Source organism: Oncorhynchus gorbuscha, linkage group LG10 (assembly GCF_021184085.1).
Source record: "Oncorhynchus gorbuscha isolate QuinsamMale2020 ecotype Even-year linkage group LG10, OgorEven_v1.0, whole genome shotgun sequence".
NCBI classification, from domain to species: domain Eukaryota; kingdom Metazoa; phylum Chordata; class Actinopteri; order Salmoniformes; family Salmonidae; genus Oncorhynchus; species Oncorhynchus gorbuscha.
The window spans coordinates 54855288-54876277 of NC_060182.1; the positions used below are offsets into that span (position 1 = coordinate 54855288).

A 20990-nucleotide genomic window follows, 5' to 3' on the forward strand; every position below is an offset into this window, starting at 1 on the left:
TACTCATAATTCAGTACGACACAAATTGGTTGAATTATTTATTTACTAGCTAACTAATTAATAACAGGATAACGTACACAATTAATAGATGAGGCAAAGGTCTCTAGCGGACTGACACAATATGGCATTTTACCCAATGAGAGAGAAAGAGAGAGAGACGATTTGTCTATACATTCTAGAACTTTTCTCCCATTAATCACATACTTTGCACATGAACCGCAGCCCGTTTGGAATAAGAAATCATTAATTTATTTACGTATGGTTGGCTTTGTCCATCGTGTAGTCCTGAATAGTTCACAGACTTCACTCTTCCATTGGCTCCTGAAGCTGCTCATTTGAAGATAAGCCAGCCGTGCCGATGGTTCCACTGAGTGTAGCATACGGTGATTTGAGACTCGTAGCAGGATGGGATGGTTTGAAGAGTTTGAGATATTTGACTCAGGACAGATAATCAGCTGTACCAGTGATTGTCTGAGAGGGGAGTTTGTCGCCTCTTCCTCCTCATGTTGATTATTCAGGGTTCAGGATTCAGATCACTGTTGATATGAGCTGCAGCTCTTCGTCTCTGGTCTAAAGGATGGTGAGTTTTTTTCTTCACCTCGTTTTGAGGATAAAGTTTCAACCATTTCAAACATGTAGCTCTTGCTTCACGTTTCCTGGTCTAAAGGTTGATCCTTTATGTACTCCAGGTCATAGGGGGCTTTCCGTCATGCTGACAAGCTCCCTGACCTCACTTCGGGCGTGGTTACTTACTTGTACAAAGTATTATCAAAAACAATTATCTTATTAGAAAACTTAAATCACATTCCAATCTTAACAAATATACTTTCATAATTGTTCTTATTATAAGCACAACATGCTGGATGAAAACTTGACAGATAAAGAGGATATACAGTTGAAGTTGGAAGTTTACATACACCTTAGCCAAACACATTTAAACTCAGTTTTTCAAAATTCCTGACATTTAATCCAAGTAAAAAGTCCCTGTCTTAGTTCAGTTAGGATCACAACTTTCTTTTAAGAATGTGAAATGTAAGAATAATAGTGGAGAGAATTATTTATTTTAGCTTTTATTACTTTCATCACATTCCCAGTGGGTCAGAAGTTTACATGCACTCAATTAATATTTGGTAGCATTGCCTTTAAATTGTTAACCTTGGGTCAAACGTTTCAGGTTGCCTTCCACAAGCTTCCCACAATAAGTTGGGTGAATTTTGGCCCATTCCTCCTGACAGAGCTGGTGTAACTGAGTCAGGTTTGTAGGCCTCCTTGCTCGCACACACTTTTTCAGTTCCGCCCACACATTTTCTATGGGATTGAGGTCAGGGCTTTGTGATAGCCACTCCAATACCTTGACTTTGTTGTCTTTAAGCCATTTTGCCACAACGTTGGAAGTATGCTTGAGGTCATTGTCCATTTGGGAGACCCATTTGCGACCAAGATTGATGTCTTGAGATGTTGCTTCAATATATCCACATAATTTTCCTTTCCTCATCATGCCATCTATTTTGTGAAGTGCACCAGTCCCAACTGCAGCAAAGCACCCTCACAACATGATGCTACCACCCCCGTGCGTCACGGTTGGGATGGGGATCTTCAGCTTGCAAGCTTCCCCCTTTTTCCTCCAAACATAATGATGGTCATTATGACAAAACAGTTCTATTTCTGTTTCATCAGACCAGAGGACATTTCTCCAAAAAGTACATTCTTTGTCACCATGTGCAGCTGCAAATCATAGTCTGGCTTTTTTTATGTCGGTTTTGGAGTAGTGGCTTCTTCCTTGCTGAGCGGCCTTTCAGGTTATAGGACTCATTTTCCTGTGGATATAGATAATTTTGTACCTGTTTCCTCCAGCATCGTCACAAGGTCCTTTGCTGTTGTTCTGGAATTGATTTGCACTTTTCACACCAAAGTACGTTCATCTCTAGGAGACAGAATGCTTCTCCTTCCTGAGCGGTATGACGGCTGTGTGGTCCCATGGTGTTTATACTTGCGTGCTATTGTTTGTACAGATGAACGTGTTACTTGGCATTTGGAAATTGTTCACAAGGATGGACCAGACTTGTGGAGGTCTACAATTTTTTTCTGATGTCTTGCCTGATTTCTTTTGATTTTCCATGATGTTGAGCAAAGAGTTTGAAGGTATGCCTTGAAATACATCCACAGGTACACCTCCAATTGACTCAAATTATGTCAATTAGCCTATCAGAAGCTTCTAAAGCCATGACATCCTTTTCTGGATTTTCCCAAGCTGTTTAAAGGCACAGTCAATTTAGTGTAGGTACTTCTATGTACTTCTGACTTCTGACCCACTGGAATTGTGATACCGTGAATTATAAGTGAAATAATCTGTCTGTAAACAATTGTTGGAAAAATGACTTGTGTCATGCACAAAGTAGACTTGTGTCATGCACAAACTATAGTTTGTTAACAACACATTTTTGGAGTGGTTGAAAAACGAATTTTAATGACTCCAACCTAAGTGTATGCAAAAATCCAAATTCAACTGTACTTTTCAAGTTACAGCATTTAATCCATACAGTTTTTAAGGACATCACAAATTGAAAAACAACATTACATTCATATTGTTATGTTAGAAATATCATTACATTATTCACATTTTGAATGTTAGAGTTTGGGTGGGAACAGACATTCCTTTTGTTGATACTAAAGTTGGAGAGTCCTCTCCTGCTTAATTTACAACCAAGTGTGAGCTTTCAACCCGGCAGTTCCCTCCTCCCCCCTTTGCGGGTGGGAGAGGGTCTGGTTACTGTCAGCCGTTGCCAAGCTGATTTGACCCATTGTGATCCTCACAGACAGTCATGACAGTAGTTTTCCACAACGCAATGGATTCATGTAATGGGTTGAAATTGATGTGATAGTTGTTGTTAGTAGCAACTATGTGGATGGTTGGAGGATTGTTTTTCATTAGTTTGTGTCATTGAGTTGAAACAGACAGCGAATTATTGCTGAAATGCTAAATGCTGATTGAAGGGGGGTTGCCCATGTGATTAACTGGTCATTTTTTATTTTCAAACTGTCTCTCCTAAGTTGTTTTTCTCTCCCGCTATGGCTTTCCTTACTATATCTCTCATTTTTTTCTTTCATACTGTCTTGATAATGTGTCCCTCTTTTTTCTCACTTCTTCTCTCTGTGATCCCTCACTCTTCCCTCTTCCTCTCTCTGTGATCCCTCACTCTTTCCTCTTCTGTCTTCTGTCTCTTCCTCTCTCTGTGATCCCTCACTCTTCCCTCTTTTTCGTCTCAATGTTATTGCTCATTATCTCTGAATCACTCTTTCTATAACACCTTCTTTCTTCACATTTCTCTTTCTGACAGACCATGTTTGTGGCTTTGAGGACAAACACATCTGCGGTTTCTCCCAGGACCGTGGCGACAATTTTGACTGGACAAGACAGAACCACCTGACACAGAACCCCAAGCGTTCATCCAATACTGGCCCAGAGATGGACAGGAGTGGCACCAAAGAAGGTAGGTTACACTCTTAGATGTAAAGGAGCCTGGAATAACTTTTTGAGGTTCTAAAAATTGCCACAAAGGGGGATCCTTCCCAGGTCACAAAGGTTTCTCTAGAAACTCCTCTTAACAGGTTCTTCAAGGAACTCCTGTGATATGATGCATATCTTTTCTCAAAATACGCATATAGTGAGCTGCCTGTGTAAATGTTCAGACAGGAAACCTTTTTGTGATGGAAGGGGTAAAACATTTTACATTTTATCAGTAGCATATCAGAAGACGTGAGGCATGGCCTAATGTCATTCCTGTTCATCATATAAAGTTTGTACACTACAAATACAAAATGTTTATCCATATTACACATGCTAATATAATATTAGCATTGCTGACTACTAAAGTGTTAGTTACTCCAACATTGGGATTTGCATAGGCTCTTGGGGAACTTACACAAGTCTTTAAGCCTCATTGAAGCTACAAAACTGTTAGTGTTCAACCTTAATGTAAAGCCTCGGAGGGAATTTTGTTGTGGGGAATCTTCAGAATGGATAATGATAAGCAACCTTTATTCTCATTTTCAAGTTTTACTCCTGCAGCATTTCTGATCTAGGATCAGGTCCCCCCTTTTATTGTTTATGGCTTAAAATGTAATACTGATCAGCACTCCTACTATTAGACACTTTGGTATATGGGCCCAGGTCTTTTGAGTAGAAATGATCCAAAAAGGACCTAAAACCTACTCAACATATTTTTGAAACTTTTGACACAGGGCCAATGAGAATATACTAAAGTAGGTACACATTATTTCATAGCACTTACAACTGTCATACCTATTTGTGGCATGCAGAATTCACAATGATTTACAGATAAACCCACAAATAAAAGGGTACCAAATCCTCTGTCCCCCCCTCTACCACCCATCTAGGTTGCTACATGTACATTGAGGCCTCTAGTCCCCGGGTACCGGGGGACACTGCCCGTCTCTTGTCCCCCCTCTACAACGTGACTGCTGCCAAGGGCCCCAAGGGCTCTGGTCGTCTCCCTTACTGCATCTCTTTCTTCTACCACATGAAGGGCAAGCAAACCGGTGAGTACATAAGCCACACCGGTTCAGAAGTAAAAGTTAGTAGCCTTGTCTAAGCTAGAATGTTTCTGTAGCGTAAGGCAGCTTGATGTACAAGTACACCCCCTGGACAGGATGCTTGTTTCGCAGGGCCTTAAAACCTTTTAGGGCTAGGCGTCCCGCAAGCGGTGATACTGGAGTGCGCGCAATTCATACAAATTATGGATATTAAACATTTAGGTACATGTAAGTGTCTTATATCGGTTGAAAGCTGACATTCTTGTTAATCTAACTGCACTGTCTGATTTACAGTAGCTATTACAGCGAATGCATGCCATGCGATTGAGGACTGTGCCCCACGTCAAAATATTTTTCCACCGGCACAGGTTTCATAAATTCACAAATAACGATTAAATATTCACTTTTTAAAAATGTTCCTTTGATTTGTAATCCAAAGGCTCCCAGCTATAACATGTAGTGTCATTTTGTTAAATAAAATCCCTCTTTATATCCCAAAAAGTCTGTTTATTTGGCACCATCGATTTGAATAATCCACTTGTTCAACAGACAGAGAAAGGAATCTGAAAATCTACCCCTAAACTTTATTTCAAGTCAAAATATGTTTCTCTTTACTCATCAGATACCCTAAAATGTAAACTATACTATCTCTTATGGAAAGAAGTATGTTCAATAGGAAACCAATTTTAGCAGGTGTGTGTGTCTTCATGGCACGCAAACACGAATTTCCAAGACTGTGTTCCTGTACTAGAACTGATATTTCTTATTCGTTTTTGAAATTACAATCCTGAAACCTTGAACATAGACTGCTGACACCCTGTGGAAGCCATAGGAATTGCATCCAGGGAGCTAATTTCCAGTATGCCCTTATACTTTCCATTGTAAAAGCATGGTCTCTAACATAGGCTAATGTGATTAGCATGAGTTTTTAAGTAACAAGAACATTTCCCAGGACATATCTGATACGGGCAGAAAGTTCTTGTTAATCTAAATTCTTGTTAATCTAATGGCACTGTTCAAGTTACAGTAGCTATGCAGTGAAATAACACCATGCTATTGTTTGAGGAGAGTGCACAATTATGAACTTGTAAAAAAAAATGAATAACCCAATGAAGTACTTTTGGGCAGTCTTGATACACCCTTTTGAACAGATAAGCAATGGTTCATTGGATCGGTCTAAAACTTTGCACATACACTGCTGCCATCTTGTGGCCAAAATCTAAACTGCACCTGAGCTGGAATAATACATTATGGCCTTCTCTTGCATTTCCAACAAAATGGTACAAAATTGTTTTAAATACATTTTTTTGTATTATCTTTTACCAGATCTAATGTGTTATATTCTCCTATATCAATTTCACATTTCCACAAACTTCAATGTGTTTCCTTTTAAATGGTGTCAAGAATATGCATATCCTTGCTTCAGGTCCTGACCTACCGGCAGTTAGATTTGGATACATGTATGTAATTTTTGGTGAAAATTGAAAAAAAGATTCAAAACCTTTTTTTAAAAGACAACTTGTCATCAATCCAGATACCCAAGTACTTGGAGTGAGACACTTGCTCAATTTGGGATCCAATTGGAGTGCAAATACGCAAGTCCTCAGGGTCAACATTACGATACCTAGAGAACAGCATATACTTAGTTTTATTTGCATTTAACATCATTTAAGATCAGAAAGTGATTTTGGGATTGAGTCAAAACCATGCTGAAGGTCTTGAATGTTCTGCAGCACTGAAGAGGAGCAGGAATGAATAACTGTGTCAGCTGCGTAGAGATGAATGTTATAGGTGATAACAGTATTTCCAATATTATGTATATACAGTGGGGCAAAAAAAGTATTTAGTCAGCCACCAAGTGTGCAAGTTCTCCCACTTAAAAAGATGAGAGAGGCCTGTAATTTTCATCATAGGTACACTTCAACTATGACAGACAAAATGAGATTTCTTTTCTCTCCAGAAAATCACATTGTAGGATTTTTAATGAATTTATTTGCAAATTATGGTGGAAAATAAGTATTTGGTCATTAACAAAAGTTTATTTCAATACTTTGTTATATACCCTTTGTTGGCAATGACAGAGGTCAAATGTTTTCTGTAAGTCTTCACAAGGTTTTCACACACTGTTGCTGGTATTTTGGCCCATTCCTCCATGCAGATCTCCTCTAGAGCAGTGATGTTTTGGGGCTATTGCTGGGCAACACGGACTTTCAACTCCCTCCAAAGATTTTCTATGGGGTTGAGATCTGGAGACTGGCTAGGCCACTCCAGGACCTTGAAATGCTTCTTACGAAGCCACTCCTTCATTGTGGTGGTGTGTTTGGGATCATTGTCATACTGAAAATCCCAGCCATATTTCATCTTCAATGCCCTTGCTGATGGTAGGCTTTGTTACTTTGGTCCCAGCTCTCTGCAGGTCATTCACTAGGTCCCCCCGTGTGGTTCTGGGATTTTTGCTCACTGTTCTTGTGATCATTTTGACCCCACGGGGTGAGATCTTGCGTGGAGCCCCAGATCGAGGGAGATTACCAGTGGTCTTGTATGTCTTCAATTTCCTAATAATTGCTCCCACAGTTGATTTCTTCAAACCAAGCTGCTTACCTATTGCAGATTCAGTCTTCCCAGCCTGGTTTAGGTCTACAATTTTGTTTCTGGTGTCCTTTGACAGCTCTTTGGTCTTGGCCATAGTGGAGTTTGGAGTGTGACCGTTTGAGGTTGTGAACAGATGTCTTTTATACTGATTACAAGTTCAAAGAGGTGCCATTAATACAGGTAATGAGTGGAGGACAGAGGAGCCTCTTAAAGAAGAAGTTACAGGTCTGTGAGAGCCAGAAATCTTGCTTGTTTGTAGGTGACCAAATACTTACTTTCCACCATAATTTACAAATAAATAAATTAAAAATCATACAATGTGATTTTCTGGATTATTTTTTTCTCATTTTGTCTGTCATAGTTGAAGTGTACCTATGATGAAAATGACAGGCCTCTCGTCTTTTTAAGTGGGAGAACTTGCACAATTGGTGGCTGACTAAATACTTTTTTGCCCCACTATATTTTACTTAATACTTATTTTTCTTAAAACTGCATTGTTTGTTTAAGGGCTTAACCTGTTCTATTCGGCGCATGTGATAAATTAAATTTGATTTAATTTCATGTTTGGTGGGCCACGATACATTTTAATTTAGCCAACCATTTCTTACCCTGCTCTGAGTGGGTGCGATGTTTATTCATGCACATGAATGTTTGGAAGTAGAAGTTGTGTTTATTTAATTCAATGAATGGTTTCCTTTGTTCATATTTCCGGTATTCTTCAAGTTCCGTGTGTATGTGTCCTACGTATGTCCCTGTCAGTTTTTCATTTTTATAGTGCATAACGGCCGCACCTAGGCAATGTTTCTCAGGTGGTAAAAAGCTATTTTGGTCACATTCCTAATGTGTGATTTGAAATGTAGTTCTAAAATAACACCTAGGTTTTTTACCTGGTGTTATCTTTATTGCCCGTGAATTAAAATGTGCTGCCAGATTCTCTCTCTGTGCTTTGGCTCCAACAATAAGTACCTCGGCTGTGTCTTGATTTAGCTGGAGGAAGTTGTGAGCCATCCATGTATTTAAATCACTCAAACAGTCTAATTCATCCGTGGAGCTAAAATCCTCAGGAGACACAGAAACGTAAAGTTGTGTATCATCTGCGTAGCAGTGAAAATCAATGCCGTGCTTTCTGATAACGCTGCCAAGGGGTAACATATATAAACTGAACAGTACCCAAACCAAAATCAAACCTTATGGAATGCCACATGTGATATGAATTTTCTCTGAGTTATGTTCACCACAGGTGACAAAAGACTCAACCTGTTAAATAGGTCCTAAGCCAATTTAGACCAACCCACCTCTCCAGTCTGTCCAGATGGACATCATGGTCAACCGTGTCAAATGCAGCACAAGGACATAGAGCTGTTTGGCATCTGTGTTGGCTTAAAGATAATTTATTACTTTAACTAAGGCTGTCTCTGTGCTGTGGTGGGCCTGAAAACCAGATTGGGAATTTTAAAAAATACAGTTGGCACGTAAAAAATAATTTTGCTGTATGAAAACCAATTTCTCCAGAATTTTGCTTAAGAATGGAAGGTTGGAGATTGGCTGAAAATTGCTAAGAGCTGAAGAATCAAGATTAATTTTCTTCAGAAGGGGTTTCAAGTTAGCAGTTTTTAGTGCTGTGGGCAAAGTGCCTGTGAACAGAGAATGATTAACAATAGCTTGCACTTATTTAGATATGTAACCACTGTTTTGAAGAAGGTGGTGGGGATCGGATCGAGAAGGCAGTTAGAAGGCTTACGTTGTGAATGTGATATCACTTTCCCGAACATGTTTGTGTCAACCAGGGACAATAAATCCATAGTGCCTTTGCGTGGTAGGCTACGGCACAAATCATCAAACTTCTCATCGGGTCTTGCTTGACTGATACCCAGCATCATGTTTGTTATCTTATCTCTGAAATATGGGGTAGGATTTATCAGATCATCAATGGTCGAGAAGAGCACTCTCAAATGATTCTGATTAATAGTGATCAAGTTAGAAATGCCAGACGGGCTCATTTTTCTAATTGCCTTGTTATATATGCCAAGTTGCTCTCTCAGAATATGATAATGGTCCTGCAACTTTGACTCTATCCACTTCCTCTCTGTCTTGCCATTCATCCGCCGCCATCATCTCATGTTTCGGCATGATAATGCACAGAAAATGGCCCAGTTTTTAGCATGGCGTACATACTCACCAGGCATGTCACCCATTGAGCAGTCAATCAATCAATCAATCAAATGTATTTATAAAGACCTTTTTACATCAGCCGATGTCACAAAGTGCTGTACAGAAACCCAGCCTAAAATCCCAAACAGCAAGCAATGCAGATGTAGAAGCACGGTGGCTAGGAAAAACTCCCTAGAAAGGCCAGAACCTAGTAAGAAACCTAGAGAGGAACCAGGCTCTGAGGGGTGGCCAGTCCTCTCTGGCTGTGCCGGGTGGAGCTTATAACAGAACATGGCCAAGATGTTCAAACATTCATAGTTGACCAGCAGGGTCAGATAATAATAATCAGTGGTTGTAGAGGTTGCAACAGGTCACCTCAGGAGTACACGTTAGTTGGTTTTTCATAGCCGATCATTCAGAGTTAGAGACCGCAGGTGCGGTAGAGAGAGAGTCCTAAACATCAGGTCCGGGACAAGGTAGCAAGTCCAGTGAACAGGTCAGGGTACCATAGGCGCAGTCAGAACAGTTGAAACTGGAGCAGCAGCACGACCAGGTGGACTGGGGACAGCAAGGAGTCATCAGGCCAGGTAGTCCTGAGGCATGGTCCTAGGGCTCAGGTCCTCCGAGAGAAGAGAGATAGAGAGAGAGAATTAGAGGGAGCATACTTAAATTCACACAGGACACCGGATAAGACATGAGAAATATTCCAGATATAACAGACTGACCCTAGTCCCCCGACACAAACTATTGCAGCATAAATACTGGAGGCTTAGACAGAAGGGGTTGGGAGACACTGTGGCCCCACCCGATGATACCCTCGGACAGGGCCAAAGGCAGGATATAACCCCACCCACTTTGCCAAGGCACAGCCCTCACACCACATGAAGAATATCTTTAACCACCAACCTACTATTCTGAGACAAGGCAGAGAATGACACACAAAGACCTCTCCCACAGCACAAACCAGAGGGGGGGGCACCAACCCAGACAGGAAGATCACGTCAGTGACTCAACCCACTCAAGTGACGCACCCCCTCTAGGGACGGCATGGAAGAGCACCAGTAAACCAGTGACTCAGCCCCTGTAATAGGGTTAGAGGCAGAGGATCTCACCAATTTGTAAGTCGCTCTGGATAAGAGCGTCTGCTAAATGACTTAAATGTAAATGTAAATGTAATAAGGGAGCACTCATCTCAGTTCACATTGAAAAGGCTATGTGACCTGCGCTCCACGCTTCTGAGTTAGAACTTTGAACTTTGTTCCATGTATTAATGGTGTTGAAATATCATTAATAATCATTAAGTCTAATTAATATGAATGCACCAATGTAGCAATGGATGTGGAAATGGCTTTTTACATTGTAGAACCAATTTATCAGTTGTAATTGCAAATTGGGTAATTGTAGGGTCCTGGGGGCCTACCTGTTTGATCTCCTGTTAGACAGACTCGGTTTGCTTTCTCAAGGGGAGGCTGTACAGTTTTGCCCTCGATCTGTTTTCGTTCAGAAAGGACAAACTATTTCTTTCGTGCTATTTCTTGAGTATATTTGTTAAATCTACTTGTATATTTTGTGTGATATGATGCTTTCACCATTGGATCACCAAGACCTATAAATAAATCTACACTCTGAGCACATCAACCTGCCTTGCCTTCTGCTGATTACATACACTTACAACTGATACAAGGTCCCTATTTTACAATTACATTTGCTAATCAAAATGTGTTCAAATAAAATAAATGGAAAGGGCTGTCTGGTCATAGGTAATAGACAAGATTTGTAGTTGAACAAGTCGTTGCATGTGTAGATATTTTTTTTTACTTGACATGAGACTTGAATTGAAAACTTGTGAATCGCCTTGAGACTCAAACCTTGTGACTCAAATAATAGTGACTTGGTCCCACCTTTGCTGCGTTCAAAGTAAATGCTGCTGAGATGGAGGATCTTCGGCAGTTCGGATTGAATACTGGCCTTGATTGCTGATTACAGCTCATTACTTAGCGCTTGGTATGACTACTAAGTCTGAAAACTTGACACTTCTTCTTTACTGGCCTTGTTAATAAGTTCAAAGGCAACAGGAAGAAAGGTCCTATTTGGCTCAGTCGGTACAGCATGGCGCTTGCATGCCAGGGTTGCGGGTTTGATTCCCATGGGTGACCAGTTCGAAAAAGTATGAAAATGTATGTATGCACTCTGGACAAGAGTGTCTGCTAAATTACAAAAATGTAAAGATACGCATTATTATAACAAGTTAGAACAGGCCCCAAAAGGCAAGCTGCCAATGGACTACAGTATTGTGTGGCCAGACACCCCAATCACGTGGTAAGAGAGGTTACAAAAGCTGGTGCCGTGCCACACACACTCTGCCAATCTCCCACTCCTATTCAATCCTTGTCACGATATCCCATGATATACAGTATTTCAGCATAAGAGAGAGATGGCCATATATATTCATAATCGCTACTCTGTTCTATTTATATCCTCTGTGTGCTTCAGGCAGCAGGAATATGAAATCCCATGAGGCCTGTGTCGAGCCGCATGCAACATGGCTAATGATAATAACAACAATTCTGCATGTCATCTGTAGAAAAACCATTTCTCAGGAACTGAAGTGCTAGATAACAAATTGAGTGACTCTTAATAGTGTTGACAACTGCTGGAGAATGAAACGATTCAGCTCCTGGGGAGGAAGGAGGGGGGTGAGGGAGTGTCAGAGTTAGTGTCACTATAGCAACTAGGCTATCTTTCTCTCTATCGTTTTCTTTCTCACTCTCCTGGTTTTCTTTCCTTCTCCATCTTTCTCTCCAATTCCTAGTCCTGTTTGTCCCTCCTTCTCCCTCTTTCTTTCTCCACACTCCTCTCTCCATCCCCTCCTTCTCCCTCTTTCTTTCTCCACACTTCTCTCTCCATCCCATCCATCTCTCCCTCTATTTTAGAAGCGGTGATTAACAAAAAGTGATAAACATTGTGATGATTCCTGGGCAGTCCTGCGGCTGTCTCTCTTTCTCTCTCTCTGGGCTAACCAGATCCGTACAATTGTTTTAATGGATCCAAAGCTCATTAAATGTTATTTAGTTTCTAGTCCTCCTGGTTTTGACCCTTGCCTGTCCTGACTCTGAGTCTGCATGCCATCCTGTGCCTTTGCCCTTGCTCTGGATTACCAACCTCTGCCTGAACTGAACCTGGGCATGCCTGCCATCCTGTACCTTAGCCTCACTACTCTAGATTATCGACCCCTGCCTGCCTTGACCTGTCGTTTGCCTGCCGCTGTTGTCGCAATAAACATTGTTACTTCAACACAGTCTGCACTTGGGTCTTATCTGAAACCTGATAGAGGGAGGCAGTGAGTGAGTCTGTGAATCCTAAACCATCCCTCTCCTCTACCAAGTCGCTCAGAGGGCCCTGCATTGTCACGTGTTGCTGACGAAACTCAGAGGGTAACTTCCAGAGAGTAGCGAGGAGATCAATAAACCCATCAACTATGGGACACACTCATGACTTTAATGATGTTCCACTTTTAAATAATAAGAAAATTAACATGAAATTCAAACTAACAAATCCCCCTGTTGTTTTACAAGATATTAACCTCAGTAACAGTTAAACATTTCATTTGGGAGTTATTTAATCTGTTACATATGTCAAGTCTCAAAATCAAACAAATGCATGTGACATATAATTAGGCAAACCTCTCGATACTTTTTTATCAAATTGGCCAAATTTCAAACATACCGCGGTGCATGTCGGGATAGCACTTCGCTCTGACGCATGCAGCCTTGCCGGCTTTGGCCAACGTGGTTGTCGAAGGGTCTAATTCAGCGTCTCCCAAACTCGGTCCTCTGCACCCCAACACTACACAGCTGATTGGAATGATCAAAGCTCGATGATTAGTTGATTATTTCAATCAGCTGTGTAGTGCTAGGGCAAAAAGACAAAAACGTGTACTCCTTGGAATCCCGAGGACCGAGTTTAGGAAACCCTGGGATAATTAGCCCCTACCCCAGGGTTTTCCAAACTCAGTCCTGGGGCCCCCCTGGGTGGAAGTTTTGGTTTTAGCCTTGCACTAGACAGCTTATTCAAATAATTAAAGCTTGATGATGAGTTGATTAGGGAGAGATTTGAGATTCAGCCACTGGGATTCAGCCAGTTAGTGAGTGACTACTGAATTGAAGTCTCCACAATTCTCCAAAAGTGTGTACTCATTCAGTAACCCCATGCATTGGATTGGTCCTTACTGGTCCTTGGATTTTTCCGTCCCTTTAAATCCATAAATGAGTGCACACTTTGGGAAAAGGGTAGATAATCAGAATGTAGACTACAACAGAAATGACTGAGATGAGGATCTCAGTTTTTAATGGAGTTATCAATCAGACACTTATCAGACCAACATGCCAGGATAAGTCAAAGTTAAGTCACACTTGGTTTCCAGACACACTCCAACAACTAACCACCATGGGAGGGGTTCAACTTTAAAGGTCAACAGTCAAAAATCATGTTTTTCATGAAATGTGACGATATTTGGATAAAACCAGATCAAAGTATGACAAATGACTGCTTCTACATTGATAAAGTTTGATTATAAAAGTTACTGGTCCCCTCCCCCACGTCAAATACTTGGATTCAGGAGGTGGGATTATTACAAAGAGAGGGTGACATCCCCTTAAATCAAATTTTAATACACCAATGGTTACATTATATTCTCTTAACTAATTTAAGTAAATACAGCAATTTTCCTCATCCATTTACACAGAACATCAAAATCAAATCAAATTGTATTGGTCACATACATGTGTTTAGCAGATGTTATTGTGCGTGTAGAGAAATGCTTGTATTTCTAGCTTGGGCGGTGCAGTTGCCGTACCAGGTGGTGATACAGCCTGACAGGATGCTTTCAATCTGTAAAAGTTGTGAGGGTTTTAGGTGCCAAGCCAAAGTTCTTCAGCTTCCTGAGGTTGAAGAGGCGCTGTTGCTCCTTTTTCACCACACAGTCTGAGTGGGTGGACCATTTCAGTTTGTACGCCGAGGAACTTGAAGCTTTCCACCTTCTCCACTGCGGTCCCGTCGATGTGGATAGGGGGGTGCTCCCTCCCTATTCCATGAAGTCCACGATCAGCTCCTTTGTTTTGTTGATGTTGCATGAGAGGTTATTTTCCTGACTCCACACTCCCAGGGTCCTCACCTCCTCCCTGTAGGCGGTCTCGTCATTGTTGCTAATCAAGCCTACTACTGTTGTGTCGTCTGCAAACTTGATGATTGATTTGGAGGTGTGCATGGCCACGCAGTCATGGGTGAACAGGGAGTACAGAAGGGGGCTGAGCACACACCCTTGTGGGGCCCCATTGTTGAGAATCATCAAAGTGAAGCTGTTGCTTCCTACCTTCACCACCTGGGGGTGGCCCGTAAGGAAGTCCAGGACCCAGTCGCACAGGGTGGGGTTCAGACCCAGGGCCCCGAGCTTATTGATGAGCTTGGAGGGTACTATGCTGAGCTATAGTCAATGACCAGCATTTTTACATAGGTATTCCTCTTGTCCAGATGGGATAGGGCAGCGTACAGTGCGATGGCGATTGCATTGTCTATGAATCTATTGGGGCGGTAAGAAAATTGATGTGGGTCTAGGGTGTCAGGTAAAATAGAGGTGATATGATTGTTTTAGTAGTCTCTCAAAGCACTTCATGATGTCAGAAGTGAGTGTTAAGGGGCGTTAGTCATTTAGTTCAGTTACCTTTGCTTTCTTGGGTACTGGAACAATGGTGGCCATCTTGAAGCATGTGGGACAGTAGACTGGGATAGGGAGAGATTGAACATGTCTGTAAACACTCCAGCCAGCTGGTCTGCGCACGCTCTGAAGACGCGGCTAGGGATGCAGTTTGGGCCGGCAGCCTTGAGAGGGTTAACATGCTTAAATGTCTTACTCACATCGGTCACAAAATGTTGGAAACAAAATGTTGGTGTACGTGGAATATACACAGCTGTCACTATAACCGAAGAGAATCATCTTGGGAGGTATCATCTTGGCATTTGATTGTGAGGTATTCTAGGTCGGGTGAACAAAAGGACTTGGGTTACTGTGTTATCACAATCACACCATGAGTTATAATCATGAACCATACACCCCCGCCCTTCTTCTTCCCAGAGAGATATTTATTCCTGTCTGCGTGATGAACTGAGAACTCAACTTTCTGTACGGACCCAGACAGTATATCCCGAGAGAGCCATGTTTCCATGAAACAGAGTATGTTACAATCCCTGATGTCTCTCTGGAAAAAGATTCTTGCTCTGAGCTTGTCTACGTTAATATCCAGACTGAATATTAGCGAGTAATTGTTAAACTCTTTGAGCGCCCCCCCCCCCCCCCCTACTTTGTGCAATTTCCGCCTGAAGACATACCCAAATCTAACAGCCTGTAGCTCAGGCACAGTACCAAGGATATACATATTCTTGGTACCATTTGAAAGAAAACACTCTGAAGTTTGTGTAAATGTGAATTGAATGTAGGAGGATATAATACAATAGATCTTTGGATAAAACCATATCAAAGTATGACAAATGACTGCTTCTACATTGATAAAGTTTGATTATAAAGTTACTGGTCCCCTCCCCCCACGTCAAATACTTGGATTCAGGAGGCGGGAGTATTACAAAGAGAGGGTGACATCCCCTTATATCAAATTTGAATACACCAATGGTTACATTATATTCTCTTAACTAATTTAAGTAAATACAGCAATATTCCTCATCCATTTACACAGAAAACATACTTTTTATTTTTGTATCATCATCTTTAAAATGAACAAGATAAAACAAACATTCAGATAGGATGATGGGGAAATTTCAGTGACAATTATAAGAGGCCAACAGTACTTCAACAGTTTCAGAATGATAACTTCCAAAATGAGTGTGCTACATGACATTTATCATGAAGTCACCCAGGTGTCCCACACAAGTGGCCCAAATGTACCCAAGTGGCCAAATTGGTGAAGGTATACATTTTGAAACAAATAACTATATACAAAATAACAAAATGGTATTCTAACACCCCCCCTCCGCCCCCCCCAAAAATAGAAAAATAAATGAAGAAAAAAAAGTTGTGAAAAAAAATATTGATAAAAAAGCATATATATATATATATATATATATATACACATTTACAAAATAACATGGGTAACTATTTACACACTTTCAATATTTGGAAGACCCTCAGTCCTCTATCAAATCAAATCAATTTATATAGCCCCAGCCTAAAACCCCAAACAGCAAGCAATGCAGGTGTAGAAGCACGGTGGCTAGGAAAAACTCCCTAGAAAGGAAAAAACCTAGGAAGAAACCTAGAGAGGAACCAGGCTATGAGGGGTGGCCAGTCCTCTTCTGGCTGTGCCGGGTGGAGATCACAGTGGTTGTAGAGAGTGCAACATGACAGCAACTCAAGAGTAAAAATTAACAGTTTAGGGTTCCATAGCCGCAGGCAGAACAGTTGAAACTGGAACAGCAACAAGGCCGGGTGGACTGGGGACAGCAAGGAGTCATTATGGCAGGTAGTCCTGAAGCATGGTTCAAGGGCTCAGGTCCTCTGAGAGAAAGGAGAGAAAGAAAGAGCAGACTTAAATTCACACAAGACACCGGATAAGACAGGAAAAGTACTCCAGATATAACATACTGACCCTAGCCCCCACCCACTTTGCATAACCCCACCAACTTTGCCAAAACTCTAGAAAATATTCTGCTGCTGATGCCATAGCAGTCTCTTTCTGATGTAAAGCAAAGGGTCACTGAGCATGTGGTGCATGTGATGGGAGACTTCATCTTGCAAGCAACACAGCAACGCCTCCATGCTGTGCCCTTTTGGCCCTTAGGCACATCCATGCCTGCACAGCAGAAAGGACAGGGCTTGGTGCAGTGGTGCTGTAGCCAGCAAGCTCCTTCATGCTCCCTCCCACTAATGTAGACTGATTGGAGGAAGCATGCTGGCTGTGTTGAGATGTATGGGTTTGCAATCTACACAATACCATTTTATATAAAATGAAATGGGTAAAGTACACGTTAGCTAGTCATTGTGAGTGAGGGTCTGTTTGTTTGTATGAGAACGACCATAGCCTTTGTCTGTGTTTGTGTGTGTATATATATATATACCATTTTATATAAAATGGTATTGTGTAGAATGCAAACCATGATGTTTGATAAATAAACAGCGGAAGATTCAAGTCACCGAAGTACTGCGTGCGTAATAAGCTTTGCTCCTTCGCGGTAGAATTGGCAATGGCGAAAGAACGGTCCTTACGCCAGCATTCAATGGTAAGGTTTGTCTTACAACAAAGAATCATGGGATATTGCCGTTTACCTCTGCTCATTGGCTATCTACCCAGCTAGATTTCAAGACTATCAGTGGTCATTGGGTAAAAAGACAGTCAATCAACGAGACAGTGGTCATATAATTGGTGCACAATGGGCTCGTCACCTGTTGTCTTCCAATCGGTTTTCCAGGTCAATACGTCCCCCAAAATGACCCATCAGGTTTGGTTGTGTTAAAAACAAACAGTTGATTGCAAGGAAATCAAACATGACTGGATAAAGTCAGGGAAAGTCTGTCTATTTTACGTTGGATGTTATGTCGAAAATTGAATGTCACGAAATTCAACGAGATAAGCGTTCACAAAATGTTTTGTGTTAGGCTATAAAAAATGTATTTAACCGAACAAAAGACCATTCATTGTGTAACAATGAGCCTTGGGATTGCAACCAGAATAAGATCTTCAAAGGTAAATGATTTATTTCAATGCAATATGTGATTTTGTTACGCAAGTCCTGGCTGAATAAGTAGATTGATATGGGGGTCTGTGCTCAGATTATCGGAGCGTATTCTTTCGCAATAAATCATTTTAAAAATCTGACAACACAGTTGGATTAGCAAGATTCTAGGATTTCGAACCATGTGAGACACTTGTATTTTCATGAATGTTTAATATGACTATTTACGTAGCGATCACCTATGTTGTCGAATTTAATCCCGCTAACGGGCTCGGTGCGCAGAGAGGTTAAAGGAATTTTATTCCTATATGTTTAACAACCAATTCAATTAGAACACTCTGCCCATTTCTAAGAATTTGTAAGATACTTATTTGCATAAAATGGACAGAGACCAGTCTCAAAATCAATCAATAGCGTTTATTCTCGAGAGTACTGTCCATGGTACAATTTACAACAGGTTATATACTAAAAATGACGTCATTGGTTTTAAACTGTCCTTTCTCCACTCCGATACAATGGCAGTATAGTTCAAGCCTTCCCACATTGGCCACCACCTGCTAAATAATCTACTACTAGCCAATGGTCTCTCCTCTCCCTGTGTAGAGACAGGATGTCCTGTAAGGAACACAGCATTCCAGCCAGTCTGACGATAGCTCCATTCGTTTCTAACAAGGAACAGACAGTCCTTCTAATTCTGAATGAAAACTACACACATTACATTCGGTATTATGATTATAATAAGATTCATACATCCATACAGTAACATAGTAGTATTCTGTTTAGTCATAGTTCGGATTGAAATGTGTACATAATTTAGTCATTATTCATAAAAATCCCTTAACATATCCACCCTATGATTAAATATTATACCTCCAATCACACATCTAGTTTTATTAAAAATATTAAAAGGCATACATCTATTTTTATTCGAAATATTTCTCAAACCATCTAACAGAAACCAATATTTGCATTCACACCGACTGTTTTAGGCCTACATCAGAATCATAACTCTTCTTATCAGGATTTTTGTTACAATCTTCATCAAAGTGTTATGCAGGTGAATGAGGACCCAAAAGCGACTTGGCGAAAACAGAGTCTTTAATCCAGTTTAAGGAAATAGCAATACTCCTAGACAAATCGGAGCGGTAAATAAAGCATAAAAAACAATTCCACTCGTAATCACGAGAACTGACTGGAGACTCGATAATAAACTGCAGGTTGCCTCGGGAAGGCACTTGACCGTAGCAGACTCAGACACCTGCTCACCACGCAGCATCTGAGGGAAACACGACACGACAGGGCGATACAAAGACACAGCACGGTGAACAATATACAAGGATCTGACAGGACAGAAACAGAAAACAAGGGGAGAAATAGGGACTCTAATCAGGGGAAAAGATAGGGAACAGGTGTGGGAAGACTAAATGATTGATTAGGGGAATAGGAACAGCTGGGAGCAGGAACGGAACGATAGAGAGAAGAGAGAGAGGGAGGGAGAGAGAAAAAGGGGAACGAACCTAAAAAGACCAGCAGGGGGAAAACGAACAGAAGGAAAAGCAAAATGACAAGACAATATAAGACAAAACATGACACAAAGAAACAGTCTAACATCAAAACAAGATGCAACCTAAAATCTCTAAACGTCAAAAATGGTCTTATAGGTTTCTCACATGTGAAGGATCCAGATTCATTAATCTACTAGGTCTAAGGCATGTATTCATCATTCCACTGGTCAGAGCTTGCAATCAGTCCATATCTCACCATCTGTTGTCTCATTGATTTCTCCAGAGTCCTGGAATTGAGAACCTTTCACAACGGAATCATCCTCACAAAACGAACACAGTCACACAGGTGAAGGTAGCCCACAATAAGGTGACCATGACATTTTTCCATTTTACAAACATACTGTCAATCCAATTAGTCAGAGAAGTGTCCACCCCAGAGTTTTCTGCCAGCTCGTGAGCTAGGGTGGTTAACCCAGCCAGGGCCTTGGTCACTGATCCATCCGGAGCTGTGTCATCGGAGATGAAATTACAACATTCTGCTCAGAATCTCATACACCCCCCACCCTTTTCAGCCAGTAGCATATCTAATGCTAAACTATTCTGCCAAGCCATCAGGCTGGTCGCTTTAGTCTGCGCTGCCAATCCCCCCCCCCCCCGTGGAGCCCCAATGTTATCAATATATACTTTCTTGTCAAAAGACCCAGATGGAGTACAGGTACTAACTTCCCCTACATATATCCCATAAGTCCTGTACCGGGCCAAACAATAAAAGTCTCCTCCTGCCACTGTAAAGGGAGGAAGCCTCTATTTAAGGGGAACCTGTGGATATAAATAGTGCAGACGAATGCAATTGTCATTATCTGGCATTCCTGCCTTCATGAACAGCTTTACCATACAGGCCATTCCCCTAGGTGAATTAACTCCATTAAACCGTTAGCTTTCTGACATGGCACATATTGCACTTTTACTTTCTTCTCCAACACTTTATTTTTGCATGATTTAAACCAAATTGTGTCATTATTTATTTGAGGCTAAATTGATTTTATTTATGTATTATATTAAGGTAAAATAAGTGTTCATTCAGTATTGTTGTAATTGTCATTATTACGAATACATTTAAAAAAATTGTCCGTTTAATCGGTATCTGCTTTTCTGGTCCTCCAATAATCGGTATTGGCGGTGAAAAAAATCATAATCGGTCGACCTTTGAACGGTAGTGTACATAACATGAGCAAGTCTACTTCTGGTAAGCTTCCCAGTAAAGCATTAAAAACAGTCAAGCAACCCAGAAAAGTGCTGAAAGTAGCCCATATGAACATATGTAGACTAAGAAACAAGGTTCATTAAGTCAATAATTTACTTGTACCATGTGACATTCATATTCTGACTATCCCTGAAACTCACTTAGACATTACCTTTGATGATGCAGTGGGAGCAATACATGGTTAT

The 20990-nt window shown here is 41.0% G+C and overlaps 1 protein-coding gene across 1 annotated transcript in view; it reads left to right on the forward strand.

Moving 5' to 3' along the window:
- The window catches only part of LOC124046907 (MAM domain-containing glycosylphosphatidylinositol anchor protein 1-like), a 121807-nt gene that overhangs the window by 51983 nt on the left and 48834 nt on the right, over window positions 1-20990 (forward strand). The window contains exons 8-9 of the mRNA XM_046367677.1: window positions 3339-3491; window positions 4399-4560. Coding sequence (XP_046223633.1) covers window positions 3339-3491; window positions 4399-4560 — 315 coding nt within the window. The remainder of the gene's footprint in view (window positions 1-3338; window positions 3492-4398; window positions 4561-20990) is intronic.